Below are 21,893 nucleotides of genomic sequence, written 5' to 3'. Positions count from 1 at the left end.
AATGCGGAATCACAAGACACATAACAACACGTTTCAGACCCGCGATTTTTATTAGATCAGTTAAAAACAAGGCAACGGTCATTCGGATTAAACCACGCGCAATCTCTTGCTATAAAGGGATAAATAGATTCAAAACTTTAAATTCTGTTTTAAATTTGTAAGCTAAACGAATTCATTTAAAGTTTGTTGTTCATGCAGTTGACTAGAGAAAAATTAAACTATAGTAGCTTTTCCAGCGACATTTCAAATGTTCGCTGGGCAGAACATGGTGGGCCCTAACCATACCATTTGGTGGGCCCTAACCATACCATGGTGGGCCCTAACCATACCATTATGTATAAGCGAGACCTGAAATAACTACAGCAGACACAAGACCCAAGTGAATTTTATGTATGGCTGAAAGCAAAGTAACGGATTCGAGATACAAAGAAGTCATCCGATAAATAAAAGGAAAATGTAAATGAATACCCTTCATAAGTATTTTAGCAGTATTTTGGCCTTTCCGTGAAAGGTAGATATTCAGGGATAAGATATACCAAATGTTTAGCCATTTTAATGACAGCATTGAACATTGCAATATGCCGATAAAACTTTAGAGCAATGCCGAAAATCATTCTTGTCAGAATTGGCCTTTAATAGAATAAACTATTGTAATGTAGAATAGAATGAGTGCGTGTAGCAACAAGATAATTAGTTTCATATTATTGTGATACACAAAGTAGGCTACCACACAAAATTGATGAAAACTTTGTCATATAGAACTCATTATTATATATCTTGTTGGAAAAACAGACGTCATATGGGAAACGTTACTGGTCAAAAACAAAAGAAAAAAAACGTTTACCTTTACCTATTCTTGACTCTTTTAAAGTAGGAAAAAACATGATTCTGTTTTGAATATTTTACTAATTAATAATGATTAACTTTGTCACGAAACTAACCAACGGCGGCCTATGCTTTGAACAACTGCGTCTAATAACTTTTACAATTATTAGACATAACCTTTAAACTAAACACCTAACATTTAGACTAAATTCCCGAAATATTTACAACTTGTAGATTTTGTGCACGAAGCACAATTTTGGCAACTAAAAGAACAAAAAAGGTAACACAAATTTAAAATAACAGCGTACCGCAGAGCCCCTTTCATAATATTACACTAAATTGGCAGATATTATTCAGTTCTATAGGTGATGTTAAAAAATGGACTATAGTTTTCGGTATTAACAAACTATAGTTTAACATATAGACAAAATGTGATCTAGCCCCAAATTAAACGTATTCGGAGGAACAAAACTTGCTTACGTAAGTTGTATGTATGTTTTTTATGTTTCGTTAGCACTACAGTTAATTTCTAAGTACAATATTTTTTATTTTAAGGAAAATGATTTTTAACCTACTATGGATGTTTTGTACTCATGCCGATAATTTTTGACAATCTGACGTTTGTGTGATTGCAGTAAAATGAAATGGTTAAAGCTATAAGACCAACCAAACTAAAATTAAAATCTACTTTGCCATTTGCCAATCAAATCTTATAAACGCTATAATTGGAAACGCCTAAGGACTGTTTCGCTCTTGAAAAATGGTCCTGTGATATGATGAACAAACGTATTCAGCTTCATTCATTCACTTGAGGCACAATGTCTGGGAAGGATTCTTTTATTTCGCTCGTTCTGCTATTTTGCTTCGTTGGAGCGGATGTAACATACAAAGGTATGGATTTTAATTTAGAACGTTTCGCCAAACAATACTTTTTTTAGTGCATTCAAGGTATTCAACAAATTAATATAACGAGAGGCACATTTTATAGGTATGATAATTATACGTTTGACGTTATTACGTTTTTTTTTTATAAATTTATATATTTGTTTGTGCACGTTACGTAAAACTAAGATAAATTATTTAAACGATATAAAATTTCCCAAAACAAGTTTTTTGTAGGCTATGAACGTTCTCCAGCAAGTTATTTGTAAATTATATGCAAATAATTATGCTGCTTTTACTGAAACGTGATAGGCAAACAAAACAAATGAATAGAGCTTGAACAAGACATGTTACATTTTGCAGCCAGCATTTCAGACTTAAAAAGATTAGGCCTACTCAGAAAAGGTCAGATATACAATTAATGTCAACGTCAAGACAGAATAAAGTTTTATGCCCGAGGCCAAATTCCTTTACGTGTGTCGTTTAATCTTTGCATTAGGAATTAGGCAACAAATGTTTGTTGCGAGTCAACGTCAAGACAGAATAAAGTTTTATGCCCGAGGCCAAATTCCTTTACGTGTGTCGTTTAATCTTTGCATTAGGAATTAGGCAACAAATGTTTGTGTTTCCATGCTTGGATGAAATCTGGAGTTTTTTTGCCGTGTTTTAATAAAAGTAATTCAATTCCGTTTCAAGGCTTTATATTATGACTCGTGACACCTACCATTAGGAATGTCTTATATGTACAATTTCTTTTTACTACCGATTTGGGACAAAATCACGGCCTTTCATTGCGATAGCAAATGACGTAATTACTGTGAACAAAGAAGCACAGTCGTTAAAATTGAAAATTGCAAAGTTAATTTATTCTGGGGATTATTCCGATTGTTGCTTCAGTTATAGAGTAGTTTGACTACTTGGGATTGTTGATTTTAACTTTGAAGGCACATAAAGCTGCTGAATTGCGAATCAGATCTGAAACGCACAACTTTAGTGGTATCCGCGCCAATACCACTTTAATATAACACGAGTACCCATACTACTACTCGTTGTAGGAAGTCAGTTCCGATCGCATTTTCTCGGACAGAAATCGAGTTCGTTTTTTTTGTGAGAAAATCAACTGAGTTCGGATCGGCTTTAATGCTACAGCCAGTTTTAATCGATCCTAAATACAAAAGGGTTTGACAATTTTTTTTAAGACCAATTTGAGGTGAGAGACGCTTGGCAACGTCATGTTGTGAATGCTACGTTTGTCACGCGTGCTTTCCAATTCTGTTGTACTTCCTTAATTCGTCTACTTTTCATAACCCGATTTCTTAAAAACAAAACAATAAAAAAAAGGAAATTCCATCTTCTTTAAACTAAATAAAAGGTATATAAACATGCATAATTAACTGTGATCGAACCAATCTGAATACGCATTTTGACCAACGATAACGGCTTACATCATAATAAACCGCAAGCATTTACCTACCGAAACAGTCGCCCAGGAAGCCAACAAGGCAGGCTAAATAAACAACAAGACTGCGGTGAGCTCCGAACTCACGACAAACGGTCAGACGGTCGCTCTATCACCTAAGCTCTCGAACTGAATATAACGCGATTGCGCGTAATTTCTTCTTTGCAAAAAATCAAACTAGATTGTAAGTATTTTCGGCCTAACGACACAGTAACAGCACTTAAACCATTAATAATTTCAATAGATATCTTCTGGCGCGTTCAAAGCAACTCTGTCAATCTGACAAGGAACGTTGATGACTTTTACTTCTACCCGCTACCGAGACGCCCGGATGTCTTCACTATACCCTACGGAGGCGGCAACATGTACGAGGGTGGAAACTACGTAAGTGTAGAAAGCGACAAAAAAGTTAAGAAGCAGGCGGAGAAACCCTTTTGTTATGAACGAAGCCAGTGGTTTTCAAAATTTTCGCCTTGCGACGATCTTGTAAAATTTTGTTGATCTTGCGACGCACTATAAGCGATAGAGATCTTACATACAAAAATATACAAATCCTAGCGCATGAAATACAGATAAGAAAGTAAGTTTAACGTGTGGCTTTACACGATTTGTTTAAATCTAATGTGATGCGTTATCGCCTTAAGGCTTTGAGCCTTAAATGTATAAACAAAGAACTTTGGCTATTCACGAAATGCGTACGTCAAAGCTCAATACATCATGGTGATCGGCCACTACCTTGCTGCAAAAACACACTGAAGTTTCCTCGCAATTTATCACGATAACTGTATACACCGAACCTAGATAAAAGTCATTTGCTAGTTAACAATCTTTCAGGAAAATAACCTTCAGTTGTATATTTGCCTTTTTTGTAACACCAATAGTGTATTTTTCGCCATATAAACAAGTGCCTACACATACACTGTATGTTATACCAAGAGGCACTAATATAGCTAACTAATCTATCTCTTGTTTGTTGCATGTCGAAGTAAATCAGAACTGGGAAATGCGAATCGTTTCACTTCGTTGTTACAATTTGTTGTAAAGAATTCGAATGAACACGTCAGGGAATGATAATATCTGGAAGAATTGTTTTACCGCGGTTGAGTTTCTCTACAGATTTTAGTCATATGAAAATTTGGTCTTACTTCGCACTGGGCCTGCTTAATTTGGCCGATAAATGAACGATCGCGGTATTGCAAAGGTCTTGGGTTTGAATGTCAAAACATACTAGTTTTTTACAAAACGTTCGTTATTTTAATAATTTGCAGGGAAACTTTTAGAATCGAAACTTTTCTTACAGTGTTGCCTTTATGTTACTAATTTAATTGCTTGGTCCAACAGAAAATGTGCCGTAATAACTTTCGTTGGATGGCTTATAACCGACTTACAATTGACGTCTTTATTAACGGCACTGGTCGAAAGCATTCGGATATACTTCTTACTTGTATTTCAGGTATATCACTCAAAATATCAACTCTCTCGATACAATGCAAGATACTGGTAAGTTTACAGAAATAAATTTTTCCAAGTTTCGTCGGCGCTTAAAGATTATTATCAAAAAAACATTTTTATGATCAGATGAAAAAAAAGGGTAAAAGAACACAACTAAAATTTATAAAACAAAAATACGGTTTGTTTAGAAAAGGGGCATCATGCGCATATGCCATTGGACGAAATATCCATTTGTTTTAATTGTGAAGTTGGTAAACCGGTTGAAGATTGTTGGAAATATTATACTTAAACAAGTATATGGAATATAAAAATTATAACTACTGTACAACGTTGAAAATCCTTTGTTTATGTTTTTTTATATGCGTATTTTGTCCATCTCATTAGCAATATTGTATTACATAGTAACATCGTTAATTTTTAGGGGATATAACTACACCTTTGAAACAATTGCCGAGGTTCCATTCACAGCAATGTATCTGTTTGGCAAAAACCTAAGGCCAAGACATTTCTCCATAAAGGTATGAATGACGTTCAAAATAATTGCAATTCATTAAGTTATTTTTACCGGAATAACATTACACTATTTGATAACTTAAACTGGCCTACGAACAAAAGGGTTTTATACAGGTAACTTCAAACTTAGGAGTTCAAGGAAGGGGCAAGTTTGAGACTTTCAAAGGATCGGTTTCCCTACGCAACTATACTTTGCAGTATGGAGGCGCCCAAGTTTACTCGTCTATTTTAAATCCAACTGTTTGCGAAGTTTACTATTTCTTGCCTTTGGCCCCGGTAAGTATAATGCGCAAAATGTAAACCACATTTTAACCAAACTGTTGGTGTTCCAATTTTTAGGGTAATTTGCAAGAGACGCCAGGAACGATGGGCTAACAGGTATATCAAGCAAAAATCAAAATATATCTGTTGTACAGTTTTAAAAAAAAAAAAAAAAAAAAATTCGATACAAATACTGAATAAAAAGTGTTTTTCAAAGTATAACAACATTTTACAACGATTACCCACAATATAAAAAAAAAAATATTAACAAATTAACAGCATTATTGCCATAACATTAAATCCCGAAAAAGGCCCTAATTTGAAAAGCCTGTCTTGTGCTAATTTCGTCAAACGAAAACATTCATTTTCTGTTTAGAATTCAAGAAATGTGTTTAATGTTGCGACGCCATACCTAGATTTAAAGCGAATGGAAAATAATGCATCGGTCCAGTTGGAAGGTGGACAAGCAGTGATGGGATACACGCTTCTTTCAAAGTAAGACTAATCATTAAGCAAACGGAAAAACCATGCCAATAATAATAAACCAGTGTTTAAAACCTTTAAAATTGACAACCAATAACTAGTTAGAGATCTAATATTAAAATATTCCCAAAGAACAAAAAGCGCTTAATATTAATCTTTGTCAATGTTCAGGTGCTAAGAGATATTTATCATTCCATAGATTTGCTGGTATACGGGTTTCGTCAGAGGAAATCAAGGCGACAATGCTTACAATGATGCACGTTATTTTGGGTGGCAGTCCAGAGTGTAAGTTGCTTAAAAGCAGTTTCTTTGACGCTTACTTCGTCAACAGTTTCATTACTAATAGAGTATTCGTGAAATAAGTCGTTACTCTTACAGCTATAGGCAGAACAGCCGACGCATCCGAGCCCGTTTGATAAACGTCACTAAATATTTGCCCTGAGCGCCTTTGTGTTACATTAATTATAGCTATGTTTGCCAATCGCTAGAAATTTTGTTCAAGGCGGGGTCGGCAAGCAGCAAATTCGTGAGTAATTATTTTTGTGACGTTCGATTAATCATGCTTATTGGACCTCGTGATAACACTCGTTAGTTTTGAGTGGCTGGTAACTTTACAGGCACGCCGTGGTTCGCTGTACGATGAAAAGCTCGCGTACGAAAAGTGTTTCCAACCACCAAACTTTCAAGAGCCCAGTATGATTAGATTGCTTTCCGCATCTAACTTCAACAAAATTAATTACTAACTTGGATAGGATAATAGTAAAGATGGCATGAAGAGTGACGTAACCGATGATTAAAAACGAGGGTTACTGGATATCAAGCGGTTACACAAATACCTAGAGAACATATTGTGACTGACTAAATGTGTGACATGGGAAAATATCTCCTGGCCCTTACGCGTAAATGACGACGATGGCTTCAAATGGGAGCAAATATGAGACTAGAACTTATTAATTACTGACTTTGACTAGGACAGGAAAGTCTAAAGTATAATTGAATGCATTGTGTTTTAAATGTACATTTAAATTATATAGGGTGTCCATAAAGTCTCTTTACAATTTAAAAAAATATTAAAAAATGAAATTATGAGATATCGCAATGAGGTTTGTTTTATGTTAATCAGTATTTCATAAAGTTTTTATTGACACTAAAATTTATTGCTTCAGACAAAATTTCTAAATTAACCGTTTAGATGTGCTTCGTGCAACTAATGGTGCCCATATAGAAGGGTATTAAATAAAGTAATGATATTTTTAATTATTTTTAATTAAATGTGGATTAAATGTTTAGAAGTGTATTTCATGTGTCAATGAAAAACTTTATGAAATACTTAGCTTAAAACAAACCTCATTGCGATATCTCATCATTTCACTTTTTAATAATTTTTTAAATTGTAAAGAGACTTTATGGGCACCCTGTATAACTACACTAACGGTTTTACAATAGCGAGTTAAAATGGCGAACAGTTTACTAAGTCTGTTTGTGTGACCGAGTAAACAGATGCTGCAATGTGCACTAAAGACGTCACAACGGGTTTTTTCCTTTTAATCAAAGGACTGTATGTACCAACTATACCGCCGTAATAATTCGCTGTTATGTCAAATGGACATCATGCCTTAGTCGCAGCGACTTAGACCAAAATATTCGGATGCATTAAAGGCTTAAATAATAAAACGTTTTCAATTACTTAGCCAAAGCCCCGAGCATCGTTTTAAGATACGCAGGATTCGAACCCGGATCCAAGAACCCCTCCTGTATCCACATCAATAAACGCAATATATATTAAACAAAGCTATATTTGTTGTTCTCTAACAGATGTCTTCTGGCGTGTTCGCAATAATGCCGCCAACCTAACAAGGAACATAAAGAATTTTAACTCGTACACAATATCAAAAGACCCATCAATTCGCACTGGCGGGGGTAGCATGTACATCAGAGGAAACTATGTAAGTATTAAACCAGACATCCATCTGACATAAAACTTAGTTTTTGTTTTATTGTAATAACTAAATTACCACTTAACTTATAATCGAAGCTCTCATACACATGACTATATTAGGATGTCCGACAGTATTAAGTTGAACCCGAGACCCGCTGCCAAGTAGTACTATCGTTATTAGCTCAATATTAATTAGTATCGACATTGAAGTTATGATTTGCGAGACAACGCAACGATTCTACCTTGATTTTTATCACAAATTAGAAGGTTAAAGGTTAAAACTAGGCAACTAAACTTGTTAACGCCCAAGCACATTTTGGTGTAACAACCTGATAAAATTTACATTTATATGTTTCAATGATATCTATTTTTTCTCTTTTTAATGTATTACTGACATCCTTTGGTACCGGGTCGTGACATCGTTCGTTTAAAATATCGCGGGTTGGTATCGGAAGAAACTATAAATTATTGAACATCCTAAGCAGCCTATAACTGTGACCCATCCCTTTAAAGTTTTATCGGCCATTTATAACAACACGCTTATTTAAAATACACTTGGAGCTTAAGACGGACAGAATGAAGCAATAATTAGTTTGATTTGCTTTGCCGTTGATACTTTGCAGCTCAGCTGCTAAATCGGCTTCCATTACATATGTGGACGACCTCTAAAAATCATTGCTGGCCATAAAAAATTTATGTTATTGTTAATATTAGGCACAATCCAATTTTTGTCATAAAAATTATAAAACTTGGGTAAAAATTTTTTTATTTAACTGGCGTTAAACGAACCATATTATATGTTGTCTATTACTTTATAAATCAAAGAGTAACGGCCAACAAAAAAATATGTTCTAGACTTCTAGCCGGCTGGTCTATTGTATTTTAAATCAACAGCCGATAACATTAGTGTTAAATGCATTCACCTTTTTTAGGTGGATTTTAAAGTCGGGAATAAAAGGTATTTCCAACGCGCAGCATACAACAAAAGTTACACGTAAGTAAAAATGTACGAAAATCAAGCTTAGACGTTTAGTTGGTCAAGAGTGATGAGAAGCTGAAACTGAATAAAAATGTAGAAAACTGTTAGGGGTTCTCTGGTTTGCAATAGAAAACGACTGATTTTAAATTTTCCCATAAGCACATTATTATTTATCAAATTTCATGTGATTTGGCTATGTGCTCAGCACAAAAATGAGCGGCATGTTGTTTTGGTATAACGAGCCAAAAGCTTAATATCAATTATCCACACTTGGAATTTTAAAGTTTTTAAAATCAGATCGGTCAAGTTAAGAAAAACTAAAATGTTAAATAAATGCTAACTGTCATCAACGTGTGTAAAAAATGGTTCTTTCAATAACGCAGCTATAGAAAGAACCATTTGTGGAACGAAAAGTGGATAAGTCAAGCACTAAATTAAAGCATATAATTAACAAATTAGATTAAAATTAGCGGTAATTCGGCCCGATTCGTCAAATCAGAGAACAATTGTCTGGTCGTCCAAACTGCATTCTTTATCGTTGTAAACATTGCGTTTATGCAATTGCGCCTCAGTGATAATAAAGTATAGCATTGTGTGTATAGTACAATTTATTTGCTTTTCGTCATTATTTTTGACGTAGAAAATATGTAATATCCCATAAAGCCATGAGCTTTTAGAATAAAGCTTTTCGTTTTTTGTACCTTTAAGAGGGAGATCCTACACTTTCGCAACGCATTCTATAGTTCCGTTTACAGCCATGTTTCTCCTTGGTGAAAATTCTGGTCCGGAAAGTTACTCATTTAAGGTAAGTACTGTATTAAGATTTCAAATCAGCGTGGTAGATTTTATTTGTCGCCAGCCTTCAGAAGCAATTCGTTGCTATAGCGGGCCACCGTTATACAAGGGCGGATCCATGATTCCATTTAATGTGGTGGATTTAAAAAACTCATATGTGACATTACAAACTACGCAATTATGTGACTTTATAATTCGAACAATCTTGCGAAATGTGCTGTTCCCCAAAGAACTGGTGCGCATCTATGCTTCTGAAACTAAGTTAAAATGCGAAACAAATTCTACTTGGTTTTAGTTGGCAAAACGTTTACCTTGGAAATATATTTAACTCATTGGGCGCGTAAAAACTGAGCACTATAGCTCTACAGACCTGAATGACTGCACCTAAGTGATAGTAAAAATTTGCACGAACCGCAAAGAAAAGAAAAATATTGGCGCAAAGGTCGAAAATTTATGCGGTAATATGGTAACTGTTGGAAAGCAATAGCTTAAAGGGTAATCACAGCTTCGAAAAAAAGAAGCAAATGAATCAAATTGTTTTTCGCTTCATCATTGGCCGATAAAAATAAGATCGCAGGCCTATAGAAAGAATCTCATTTGGTCCGCGGGCCAACATTTGAACCACGCTACCTTAAATAATATTCGTTTTTTTTGTAAGTCAAACTCCGAAAACCTTTTTTCAACCATATACTGAAATATGGTACTTTTCGTATAGGTATCTTCAAACTTAGGAGTTCGAGGAAGAGGTAAGTTTGAGACTTTCAACGGATCGGTTTCCTTGCGCAACTATACTTTGCAGTATGGAGGCGCCCAAGTTTACTCTTCCGTTGTGAATCCAACGGTTTGCGAAGTTTACTATTACCTCCCTATTGCTCCGGTAAGTGTAAAGCTTAACTGCAAATGTAAACCTAATTTCGCAAAACACTGTGTTTCAAAATTCTCGTAAATAAAGGTATTTTGCGAAGCTTTAAATTAGAACATTACATGTGTTATACAATTTACTTTCAAAATCTTGGCGATACATTAACTCCAACTTACTACTTTTGCTTTGTCCGAATAGTTTACAAAGAAGGAGATACCTAACTGCATTAGTTATTTCCTAGTTTCGTCAAGGATCAATCGCCCTTACAGTGTGCTAATAAGAGTGTAAAGCCTTTTCAAAGTTATATCGTGACGATATCGGCTTAATGAACGTCTGAAGAAAAATGTGTTGGCAATAATATGTAAATAGCTCAACTGATGCAAAAACATTCGTCGTTTAGTCGAACAATCTGTTGATTTATTTATATTATCATCATTGTTCATTGTCGGCTGTAGAATAACCACTCATCAACAAGTCAGCAACATTTTGAAGCTACTTCTAATTATTTGCATTGCTTTGGATTATTTCCTTATCTAATTAGTGTTACCAAAATACTTTTTTCCCCATTGGTCACTTTTTTTTGCTTTCAGAATTTCAACCGTACTTTCAATGTGACGACTTCACATTACAAGTTAATGACAATGAGAAACACGGCGTCAATCCAGTTTGGAGGGGGACAAGCTGTGCTCGGATACATTCTCTTGTCAAAGTGAGGATCGTATTTAAGTTAAGCCTCGATACTATCGTGTTGATGACTCTTTGACTATATCTTAAATGGAAGAGTCTGTAAACTTTTTGGTGATTCACAGCTAGGTCTTTTAGACAAAAATAATTAAATAAGGATGATTAGAGACACTTTGCTTGCTTTCCGCATTTCATCTATTTTTTTTGTTGAGCGTTATAAGACAACAGCCAAACAAACACTTGGATACATTAAATTAAACAAATATTAAAATATTGTTTGATGATTATTTTCACCAGTGGTTGCCGAAACGTAAAGCGTACCGGTAAAAATTTTTTGCAGGTACCTCGTACTGGTAAAAAAAATATTACGATGCCATGTCCCTTTTTCAACAGGCAACCGTCCTTTTCCTCGAATGTATTTACACTAGGATTCCAGTTGAATATTTCTGCACGCATCTAATGATAATCTCAGGTTTTCTGTAAGGTTACCTGGTATAGACGTCTCGTTAAGACGCAAATTTGTGACGTTATGTATTAAAATTTTTATGTGTTCCGAAAAGTAAATTATTGTTACGTTCACCCCTGATTTTTACCCAAATAATTTTACCATCTACCGCAGACCTTCTGGTTTGAGCATTTCGAAAAATGAAATCAGAGAAACAATGCTTACCATGTTGCGGCTTATTTTGCATGGAAATCAAACAGGTAAGTTGCGATAATTATTTGTACTTTGACCGCCGAACTTCCTATAGGCATTTGAACTCCAGTAATAATCTAGTTTAACTTAAGGTGTTTGTTGCGATAGTTACCTGTTCATTAACTGAAGGCAGTATTTTTAAAGCCTTCCCAAAATACCCATTTTAAATTTGAAAACTATTGTTGGAACCCAGTTTTTAATTGAATTTGATTGCAAATTTTTTTAAATTAAAATGAATGGAATGATTTTGTAGTTCAGCATAAGTTGATTTAACACGCCAAAGTGTTGCGTGGAACATTGCGTATTTTATATCGTGTTATTTAAGATTTTTTTTGCTCATAAGTTTTAAACTTTGGTAGATTCCGAATCCACACAATACATGTTTTGGTTTTCTTCGATACCGTTGATTTTACTGCATTCATTTCTATTGGTATCTTCTAGTGCAAACTAGAAACCCCAGTAATGCTATCCAGCCAGTTCGCACCGGACGTACCAAAGGTTATATTAACATTTTTCTATCAGCCCATTGGCTTACACGTTACTATTGGCAACAATTTATTACTGTCAGAGTGACAGTGGATGAGCAACATTTTATATTTCGCCAAAATATTTAATTTCTTCCAAATATTTAAAATTCCTGAGAAGCAGCGCAAAGAATCGACGAGTGACGTATTAAGCTTTTCGCAGAAATATTCGAGCGCTTGCAAGTCAGCACTCGAAATCTGACGAGGAACATCGCCAACTTTTACCACTACCGACTCCGTGCTCCTCCTGGTGTTTACGCGATTGAACGCTTGAGCAATATGTACTATTATGGTGATGGAAATCATGTGAGTTTTGTCATTGCTCTTTTGTGCGATCGATTAGTGTCAATCGGTTTTGCAACGCTATGCGTTTTTGACTTGAATTAAGTACACTTAAGTTTTGAAATGATTGACTTCACTTGAGTATTTTATGCAGAATTACATGACTTGACGTAAGTCTTTTGGACAAATAACTTGACTTGAATTCTTTTAGATACATTTTTGGGTTGAAATGAAGTGTTTCTATTAAGCATTTGTTTTGTTTTATCTCTATTGTTGCACATAAAACAACTTACTTGTTGTTTAGGCTATTTCTTTTTGGTATTTTTTAGTTGAGGTAAATATAAGTCATAGTCGGACGAGCTTGTAATACCTTAATGTCATGGAATTGGCTTGCTCTAAGTACGACTAACTTGGACCTGACTTGTTATTTATTAAAAAAATAACTTGACTTGGGTTTAGATATATTTACAAATGACTTTATGCAAACAAGTTTACAACACTGGTCTCAACCGCACAACATATACCTGTTCCCATCTCGAAAGCAATTTTAATGACCGTGTTAATAAGGTTGCAATTTAAACTTACGATTTAAGATTTTAAAACTGATATTTTTTATGTTTTACTTTTTTATTCGCTAATGGGCAGTGCATTTTGGGAGTTTATCGTACAAATAGCAGTGCGCGCTTATCATTTTGTAAAAAATATTTTGTGAACAAGCCACGATTGATATGGCCACTTGACGACAGTTTACAAGTCTGTTACAATATTCTTTTTAGGTCTATTTTAAAGCTGGGAGTGCTTTTCGGAGACTTGCAGCGTACAACAAAACTTACACGTGAGTCAAAATTCCATCAGGGTAGGTTAATAATACACTAGAAAAAAAAGTTGTGTAACAGTACCAATGCCAACGCTTAGGGATCCTGTTGTGGTCACTTGTTGTTCAAACAGGTGCATTAAAGTATTTAGTAAAACTAAGATACCAAAACAGATTACGATATGGAATTCAAGCATACAATGGACAGTTTCCGAAACACAGATTTACTTAACAATTTCGACGAAAATAGGTACAAACCGGTACGGGTATGTCGTAAGTCAGCCCTTTTCATAATCATTTTTCGGAGAGTACTAAAATTTCACGTTTTGGTGACAGGAGATTCAACCTCACGAAAGTCTGGCTTAGCTTGTAACCATCAAATAGTAAACGACTAAATATTGTCGACCTTCTTAACCGACCAGTATCCGACCAGGTGTTTGAGACACCCTACCAAAATAATCAAGTATTTTCATATAACTTTTATGCATTAAAACCTTGCTATTCCAATTACAGTCAGTCCACCATTTGTTTGTTTATTTAATTGAACTTTTAAGAAAGTCGTCCAAATTGGGACCGCTTTTTTTAACTAAAAATCATCACCAATCTAGCACAAGCAATTATTTTCAGGGGTCCGTCGTACACCTTTGTCACTTTTTCAATACACCCGTTCACAGCGATGTATTTTCTGGACGCCAATTCAGGCCAAGAAAATTACTCGATTGAGGTCAGTTTGTTTAGTTCGGTGTGTTTTTCTTTATATCGGTTTCATGATTTACTTTTCTTTATTATAAATAGTTTTAATATGGACATTTTACGAAGGTTTTATCCGCTTTGGAAACCAGAGGAAGCGGTGTTCTTCAGATTTTCGAGGATTCCGTTTCTTTGCGAAACTATAGGCTAACTTATAGAGGTGCACAAGTATATTTTGACAGGACGGCTCAGACAGTTTGCGAGGTTTACTTCTATCTGCCCCTTACTTCGGTAAGATACTCACATTTTATTTTGTACGAAAATCCCTCAGCCGCCAAAATGAGATGGTGTATACAATAAATAATCATCTTGAAGGGAGATAATCATTCTCGAAATAACCAAAAAAATAGGTTTGCTCGTTGTGAAGTCGTTAAAAGTCGCTTGTGCTTCCAGAATTCCAAACGCGATTTTTCTTTGGTAATAGCTGATAAAACACGGAAGAATTTTAAAAACAATGCGACGGTTCATTCTGGTAGAGGTGAAGCTGTTTTTGGATACACACTCTTGTCAAAGTAAGACTCACTATAAACGATAAGCATCTCAACACAAATTAGAAATAAACAACAAATTTACTAATTACTGATAAAAACATTTTTAGTATTAGAAATTAAATGTTATCATCAAATTTACTTTAAAAAGTCATTTACTTTCACTTTCACTTCGAATTGGCTTGTTTAATCGTTGGCTAACATAACAGACACAAAGGTGCAGAAATTGGAAAAGAGGAAATCAAGGCAACCATGCTGACGATGCTTCACTTTATTTTGGGAGTCGACCAATCAGGTAGAGCTTATAGGCTATAAATATTAAATTCAATGTTGAAATTTCAGTATATTAATTATTTTAGGTCTATAAATACACTTTTGTTTACACCATGATGAAACGATGGTCCCTAATCGATTTATTTTGGTTTTATTTGCGTTGAGGTTCCCTTCCGCTTTTATTTGATAATTATTTAATCCTAATAAATGAAAAATTGTCTACCACCTGTCATTCACTACTTATGTAAGCTAATATAACTTGAGCTATTCTGGCGTGCAACAATTTTTACCATAATAGTTTAACTTAAAACATATTAAAACGACTGTCAATAACTTTCTCGTAAAACAATACTCACTTGCGAAACTTTCCTGGTTTACTGTATAAGCAAAAAATTATTTAAAACGGTGCATTTTCGTAGGCGATAAGTAAAACCAAGCTTTCCGCGGGCATAAATATAATACCAAGTTCTGATTTGCTAACAGTTTGGAGTCCTTGGACCGCCTGGGCACCTAACACTACGAACTGTGGTGAAAACGCAACTCAGTCACGAACACGAAGCTGCACCAGTGGACCTTGTCTACAAACCTCCAACAGTGTTAATAGGCAAAAACGACCATGCAGAATACCGGCCTGGGTCGCAGGTATACGACTTTTTTCCATTGTCCATTTTGCATACGACAATCTGTATTCGACGCTGTTTCTTACGTTGGTGCCGGTAAACAGTACCGATTTTATCGAACACAATTTGGCTATGACATAAAATCAGAATAGATTACAAGAGCACATCGTTGCTATACGAAGCCGTTGTTCGACTTGGGTCTTTATTGATTGTGTATGCCATATGGGTCATTCGTAAGTGTTTTAATGTTGTATTTATGGTTGATTAACTCAATGTTAGTGATTAATTAGGCGTCTTTAATTCACTACTTTTTAGTTGCACTAAAATTCCAAATCCAATCAATGTGTACTTTTATACATTTAATTACGCTTGAAAGTCGATTAATTTACCGATTAATGCAGCTTTCTAAAGCCAATATTTGCCTCATATATGTCAATAGTTTTAACTGGATTCTGCCATGGTGTTTCGAAATGACTTAAACAAAAGGTATTTCAATTCAAGTACCTTTTACTATCATTATGGTTTGTTATCATGGTGTCGTTAAATTCATTTGTATTCACACAAATATTTCAAAACTAATAACATCTTTCCGCGTCGTCACACACCAGAAATTAAGGTCGAGTAATAAAAATTACGATACCGTAATACGCAGTTTGTCGTCGAGGCCAAATGTTTTGTGTTGCCCCCAAGAGTTTTATCATACTTTTAGGAATCTTCGAGCGCGTCCGGACCAACATTCCGGATCTTTCGAGAAAGGTAGAAAAGTATAAATCCTATACGATTTCGACCGCTCCGAGGGCAACGTACATCCAATATTTCAGAACCATTTATCACGGAAACTATGTGAGTACTATCGAAGCAACCCTGAAATTCCTTAAATGTAACTATAAGGCAAACAGCATTAAATTACCGACTGGCTAAATTTGTTGGCCGGAATATATTGTTACTTCAGGTTTGTTGGGTTAAAACCATACTTAGACCACCAGAATCATTTTAGCTTTTAAAAAAGATTAGAATTGAAATTAGACCGTTTTAGTTCTTTTAAATTAGTTAGAATTACAGTTATATTAGTTTTCTCAAATTAGATTAGAATTGGAAATACTTGATTTTTAATACAGTTTTGAATTAAAATTTGAACTAGGATTAAATTTAAATATTCACAATCAATTTTTAATTTAAATCGCAATTTATTTCAGTAAGAATGCGAATGGTAAATACTCCTGCACGAATACGTTTGTGCTTAGCCTATGCGTTTAAGCCCAGAAATCCCTACATGTAGTTATGTCAAGGAATTTCAATTCAAATTCTTTGTTTCGACTGAGAATCCAGCAGTAAATTCGTGTATTCGCATAACCACAGAGCCCGAGATGCGAAAGGTAAGGTCGAGTTCGAACCTCACCGCAGGCGAGCGAATTAAGCGCTCAGTACCTTGTTGTCAATCGAATCCTTTTTTAGCCGTTTGATTTCGCGTTTTAACAAGGTAAAACAGCATTTATTAAATTGGTACTGTTATTCCTCGAGAATCTGAACGGAATTCGAAATGTTGCTTCCTAATGATGGAAGTTTAGCACAACAAAACCGCTTTAAAATGCTACTGATAATTATTCGGTACAAACATATTGTTGTAAAAAATTTGTTTAACTAAAACGGAAATCAATTTAAATAGAACAGCGTATATTCGTTCTGTAGTGTATCAACTTTAGACGCCTGGTCAGCATGTGCCTTTGATATCGCAGCTACAATAACGGAACTCGTGAAACATTCATTTCACGCTCCTTATATATTCCACCACTCAAATCATTATCATTTTAACTTGCAAATCATTATGATTTTAACTTGAAGCAAATTTATGATGATTCATTTAAATTTCAGGTGTATTTTAGGGCTGGGCAAGAACCTCTTCGACTGGTAACGTACAACAAAACTTATACGTAAGTATAGGACAAACCTAAATTTGGATCTTTGGAAATACCTTAGCCTTTTTATTATTTAACATGGAACGAAAAACACTATCCTCTTGCAATTACTTGCAGGGGTGCTTCATACTTTTTCGAAACCTTTGCAATCCACCCATTTACGGCAATGTTTGTTCTGAACGGAAATTCCGACAAAAAAATGTACACAATAGAGGTCAGTAAATATGAGTTTCAAATTGGTTGTTAAGTTAATTGCCTTTACCTAATATTTTATTTTATAAGGGGGCACGATTGAAACACGCTTTTCATCTTTGTTGTATTTTAATAGGTGCAGTCTTATCTTTATACACACGGAAGAGGCAAATTTAAGACGTCTCGTGGATCAGTTTCATTGCGAAACTATACGCTGCTGTTTGAAGTAGCAGAAGTTTATCTCACTGGTAGTTCACCTGTTTGTGAAGTTTACTATCTCATGCCCTTAACGTCCGTAAGTAAGCCCAAAACGAAATTGTCCAAAACGAAATTGTCGGAAATTATAAATACACGCCTTCTCGGTGTGGTGTCAACATATAGTTTTCAATTGTTGCCAAACTTGGATATGTTCGCTTCCTTTTAGACTTAAAAGATAAGGTGATCTAATAAAAGAAAATGCACTTAAAATTTTTTTTTATTCTAAAAACCTTTAAATAAAATCGTTTCACTTTCATAACAAGAGCTAATTGTAGGCTACCCTTCTGTATGTCACTCGTAAAGCATAAACAACTCAAATAGTTTTACAACAAATTTTAAGGCTTGTAACCTTTGACCACCCTGGCCTTTATGTTGTACAGGGGCCTTAACAAACGCCCATTTGTAAATAAAGTCTGCCTATTTAAACTAATATTTGGATTAATTTTTATGACAGTCATTGAGATGTCGCTGTTTTATCGTTACATCATAAACGGCGTACGTTTAGAATAACAATGTATTTATAAATGGTAGAGAAAGAGCCAGTGTTGTAAACAAGTAATCTTAGATGACTTAAGACCCAGTCAAGTCATTTAATAATAACCTAAGACAAAGTCAAGTCGTTTTGTTTAACTACAAAATCAAGACTCAATGAACTTGTCCGATTATGAGCCATAACTCAATTAAAAAAAAATTAAACAAACGCAACATAGCAAGCAAATTGCTTTAGGTGAAAAAATTAAGATAACTCAATTTTATAAAAGAATTGCTTAATAAAAACACTTCATTTCAACTAAAGTCATTTGTCTAAAAGGCTTGAATCAGGTCAAGTTATTGCCCAGAAAGCTTAAGTCAAGTCATTTAATTTAAAACAATGACATAATTTGCGTCGCACTTCATTCATTCATTTAATTTATTATTTTTAATTTATCAAGTCATTGATTTAATTTATTACAAAACTGAAAACAGCTAGATTAAAAATAAATAAAAATCGTTGCCTTTAGGAATGTAAAACAAACTTTGATCTATCGAAAAATCCAAGATATAACGCTTTAACAAAATTTTTATTGAGAAAATATCACCTAATAATGTAAATTCGAAAATCGAGAATAACTAAAGTGACAGCATAACTTACCGTTTTGTTTTTATATCAGTCATCTGGACATACAATTGTTTTGGTTGCCAAGAATCACGGAAGATCATTTACGCAAAATCGGGCTTTGGTCCAGTCAGGAGTTGGACCTGCCATTTTCGGATACACATTATTATTAAAGTGGGAATACTTGTTAATAAATTGCTTGTTACCTAATTATGTTGAATAAATTCTTATGTTTTTCAGTCAAAAGCCGATTACCAAACAACAGATATTTAGTCACTATAGCCTTGGCTAATGACAGTACATTATTACTTCTCAAAACTCGAATTGCATTAAATACTAGTTTAGACTTTAGAGTACCAAATGTATATTAACGTGAAAAATAATACTTTGATTAATCTGTTGGCCAAACTTTTTCCATTGCAATTTAAACTCGTATTTGCACTTTGAAATTCCTTTACTTGGTGTCACTTTTGACTTACCTACTCATATGTATTTCCGAGTCAATGTCGAACTTTGCAGGCACGGAAACGCTAAAATTTCGATGGAAGAAATCAGAGTTACAATGTTGTCGATGATGCATTTCATTTTGGGAAGTAACCAACAAGGTACTTACTGCGATCAAGTGTGAAACCCTTTTTAAACTTAAAAGCATATTTTAATCAGAAAATATTTAAATTGGACCTACAGAGCTAAGTTGAAAAATGGTCAATTGAGGTAACATTAAATCGAAAGTTTCAAAAAGCAACTTGAATTTTATATTTCAATGTGTACTTTAACCAGTGCGTCTACCGAAGTAGCTGATCACATCTAAAAATAAGATTGAAACATATAAGTATATCAATCAAAATTGATTGATTTAAAACTGAGGATTCCATTCAATCAGAGGGCGACTGTAATGCTATAAATTTTTTTGTTTAATAATTAAAGCCTACTATTTAACCGTAATTATTGAATAAGAGTTATTATGTTCTGTCAATTTTTGTGATTTATTTATCTCAGTTAATTTGCTAAACGTGAAAAATTTCTAAACATGAAAACTTCTTGATGCGACCCACATTTTTATGAAACAATATTTAATTGGCGTAATTTGGTTGATCCTAAAAAAGTGCGATGGCTATAACAAAGACTTAGCCCCGATTTTGTCAGAACTACAATATTTACTCATGATTATTTGCGTGATTTGGTTAAACGTGAACAAGTAGGATGGTTATTAGACAGAGGTATCTCCGATTTTCAAACGACTTCTATTTTTACGCAAATATTAGATGCATGATTTAGTTGGCTGTAAATAAGTGCGATATAATAACGATAGCTTTATAACACCACTATTGATTTGCCTATATGCTGCACTGTAGATAAGCGGGTCTGTTCAAAACGCTAAATGCAGCCAATCGCTATATAAAATACACAATTATAAAGCGCGTTCAATACGTGCAAATAAACAAATTCGACTTTAGGTTGGAGCCACTGGACCCCCTGGTCATCTTGTCAGAGTAACTGCCATGAGCCAGCGCAAAAAAGACTCCGAAGTTGTATCAGCGGTTCCTGCCCAACAGAAAACAGAGTAGAAACGAAAACTCGTCCCTGCAGCCCCCTCTGGGTGAAAGGTTTAAATAGTGTATAATTTCACAATATAGTAATTTTGTAGTCTGTTTGTTTTTGGTGTTTTTTATTCGGGATTTCGCTAGTTTGTTGTGTGATGCCAAGTATTTTTTTTTGTACAACAATAAAGTACTATCGCTGTCAGATTATAATCAGCTAAAATGTACAATTGTGTTCCGCTTGGCATGCTAGATTTATTTTAGCTTTTTAAAACTAGATTATAATTTTTTCTGGAACAACAGAGAATAAATTGGCATTTGAACTAGAATTGCATTCAGTTTATTCACAATTAATTCATTTTAAATCTCGTTTGTTCTCACAAGAATGCGAAAGGTAAATAGTGCTGTGCTAAATTTTTTTTTTTAAATATGGCAGAATTCGCACATTTTATCCCCTTACTGCTCTTGAAAGCAATTTTGACAAGCAATGTGCATTCTGTGATCAAGTCCTTCTGATGTCCTACTATAGTCGACGATAAATGCGCACTCATCACAATACACTCATAACCAAAATTCCTAAGTCATTTTTTCCAGATTTTTAGATTTTTTGCTCAAGTCACTCCTTTTTACCATCCCCATAGTTTTTTTTTAGCCTGGTCTTACGTCCACTATAATCTTGCTTAAGCTGACTGATTTCGGGAAGCCTTGTCGAAGGCACCCGGTGTTTTCATAGATTGGATGTTCTTTTCTGCAGAAATGTTTGATCGATTTCGATCTGATTCTCATTACCTCCCAAGGCTCGTTCAAGACTTTTACCGCTACCCGCTGCCAATTCCTTCGGGGATAACTTATTTTGAGGATCATTCTGTAGTCAGAAGCAAAATGCGAAACTTTGTAAGTTCTGACAAAGCATTTACGTCATAGCAACAGCAGAACAACGAACTTAGATGACTGCTAAAAGCATTATATAAAGTTCACGTTTGTAAATCGATGTAATCTGGCATTTACACTCAATCTTTAGTCCTATAGCCTACATGAACATTTTTTTATATATAGAAAAATTTGAAGATAATAAGTGTAACTATCGTTGAGGTATATTGTATGTTTGAAATAAGTAGGCCTACTACTATGGTTTAGGTTATAGCCATACATATAATATTAATAAGAGAACTCTTTAACAGGGATGTTCATGAAATGTGTTATTTTACATTTTTTATGATATAAGCAATAGAACAGAAAAAGACTTATAGTTTACTTTTCTTTTCGACTTTTCTTATCTAATCTTTATGAATAAGCGACGTAAAATTT

The 21,893-nt window shown here is 34.4% G+C and overlaps 1 protein-coding gene across 1 annotated transcript; it reads left to right on the top strand.

Moving 5' to 3' along the window:
- The first annotated feature begins 1,627 nt into the window (after positions 1-1,627).
- Positions 1,628-20,612, top strand: LOC146136023 (uncharacterized). The gene is made up of 21 exons (XM_083396130.1): positions 1,628-1,716; positions 3,411-3,550; positions 4,620-4,666; positions 5,040-5,136; positions 5,246-5,407; positions 5,769-5,887; positions 6,075-6,160; positions 7,691-7,821; positions 8,747-8,808; positions 9,502-9,598; positions 10,304-10,465; positions 11,041-11,159; positions 11,754-11,839; positions 12,519-12,661; positions 13,414-13,472; positions 14,079-14,175; positions 14,271-14,432; positions 14,595-14,713; positions 14,899-14,984; positions 16,292-16,425; positions 20,502-20,612. The coding sequence occupies exons 1-21, from the start codon at positions 1,644-1,646 to the stop codon at positions 20,610-20,612; spliced, it is 2,292 nt and encodes a 763-aa protein (XP_083252256.1). The 5' UTR covers positions 1,628-1,643.
- Positions 20,613-21,893: the final 1,281 nt, after the last annotated feature.

This window comes from Ascidiella aspersa, chromosome 8 (genome assembly GCF_963924565.1).
Source record: "Ascidiella aspersa chromosome 8, kaAscAspe10.2, whole genome shotgun sequence".
NCBI classification, from domain to species: Eukaryota; Metazoa; Chordata; class Ascidiacea; order Phlebobranchia; family Ascidiidae; genus Ascidiella; species Ascidiella aspersa.
The sequence above is the reverse complement of the archived record's forward strand: the minus strand, read 5'-3'. Positions and strand labels throughout refer to the sequence as shown.

Bases quoted from the DNA above. Each gene is read 5' to 3' on its own strand.
- LOC146136023 (XM_083396130.1), top strand. From the start codon at position 1,644: ATGTCTGGGAAGGATTCTTTTATTTCGCTCGTTCTGCTATTTTGCTTC. The intron at 14,433-14,594 runs GTAAGATACTCA...TTGTGCTTCCAG, and splicing joins TCTATCTGCCCCTTACTTCG to AATTCCAAACGCGATTTTTC. The intron at 16,426-20,501 runs GTGAGTACTATC...ATTCGACTTTAG, and splicing joins CCATTTATCACGGAAACTAT to GTTGGAGCCACTGGACCCCC.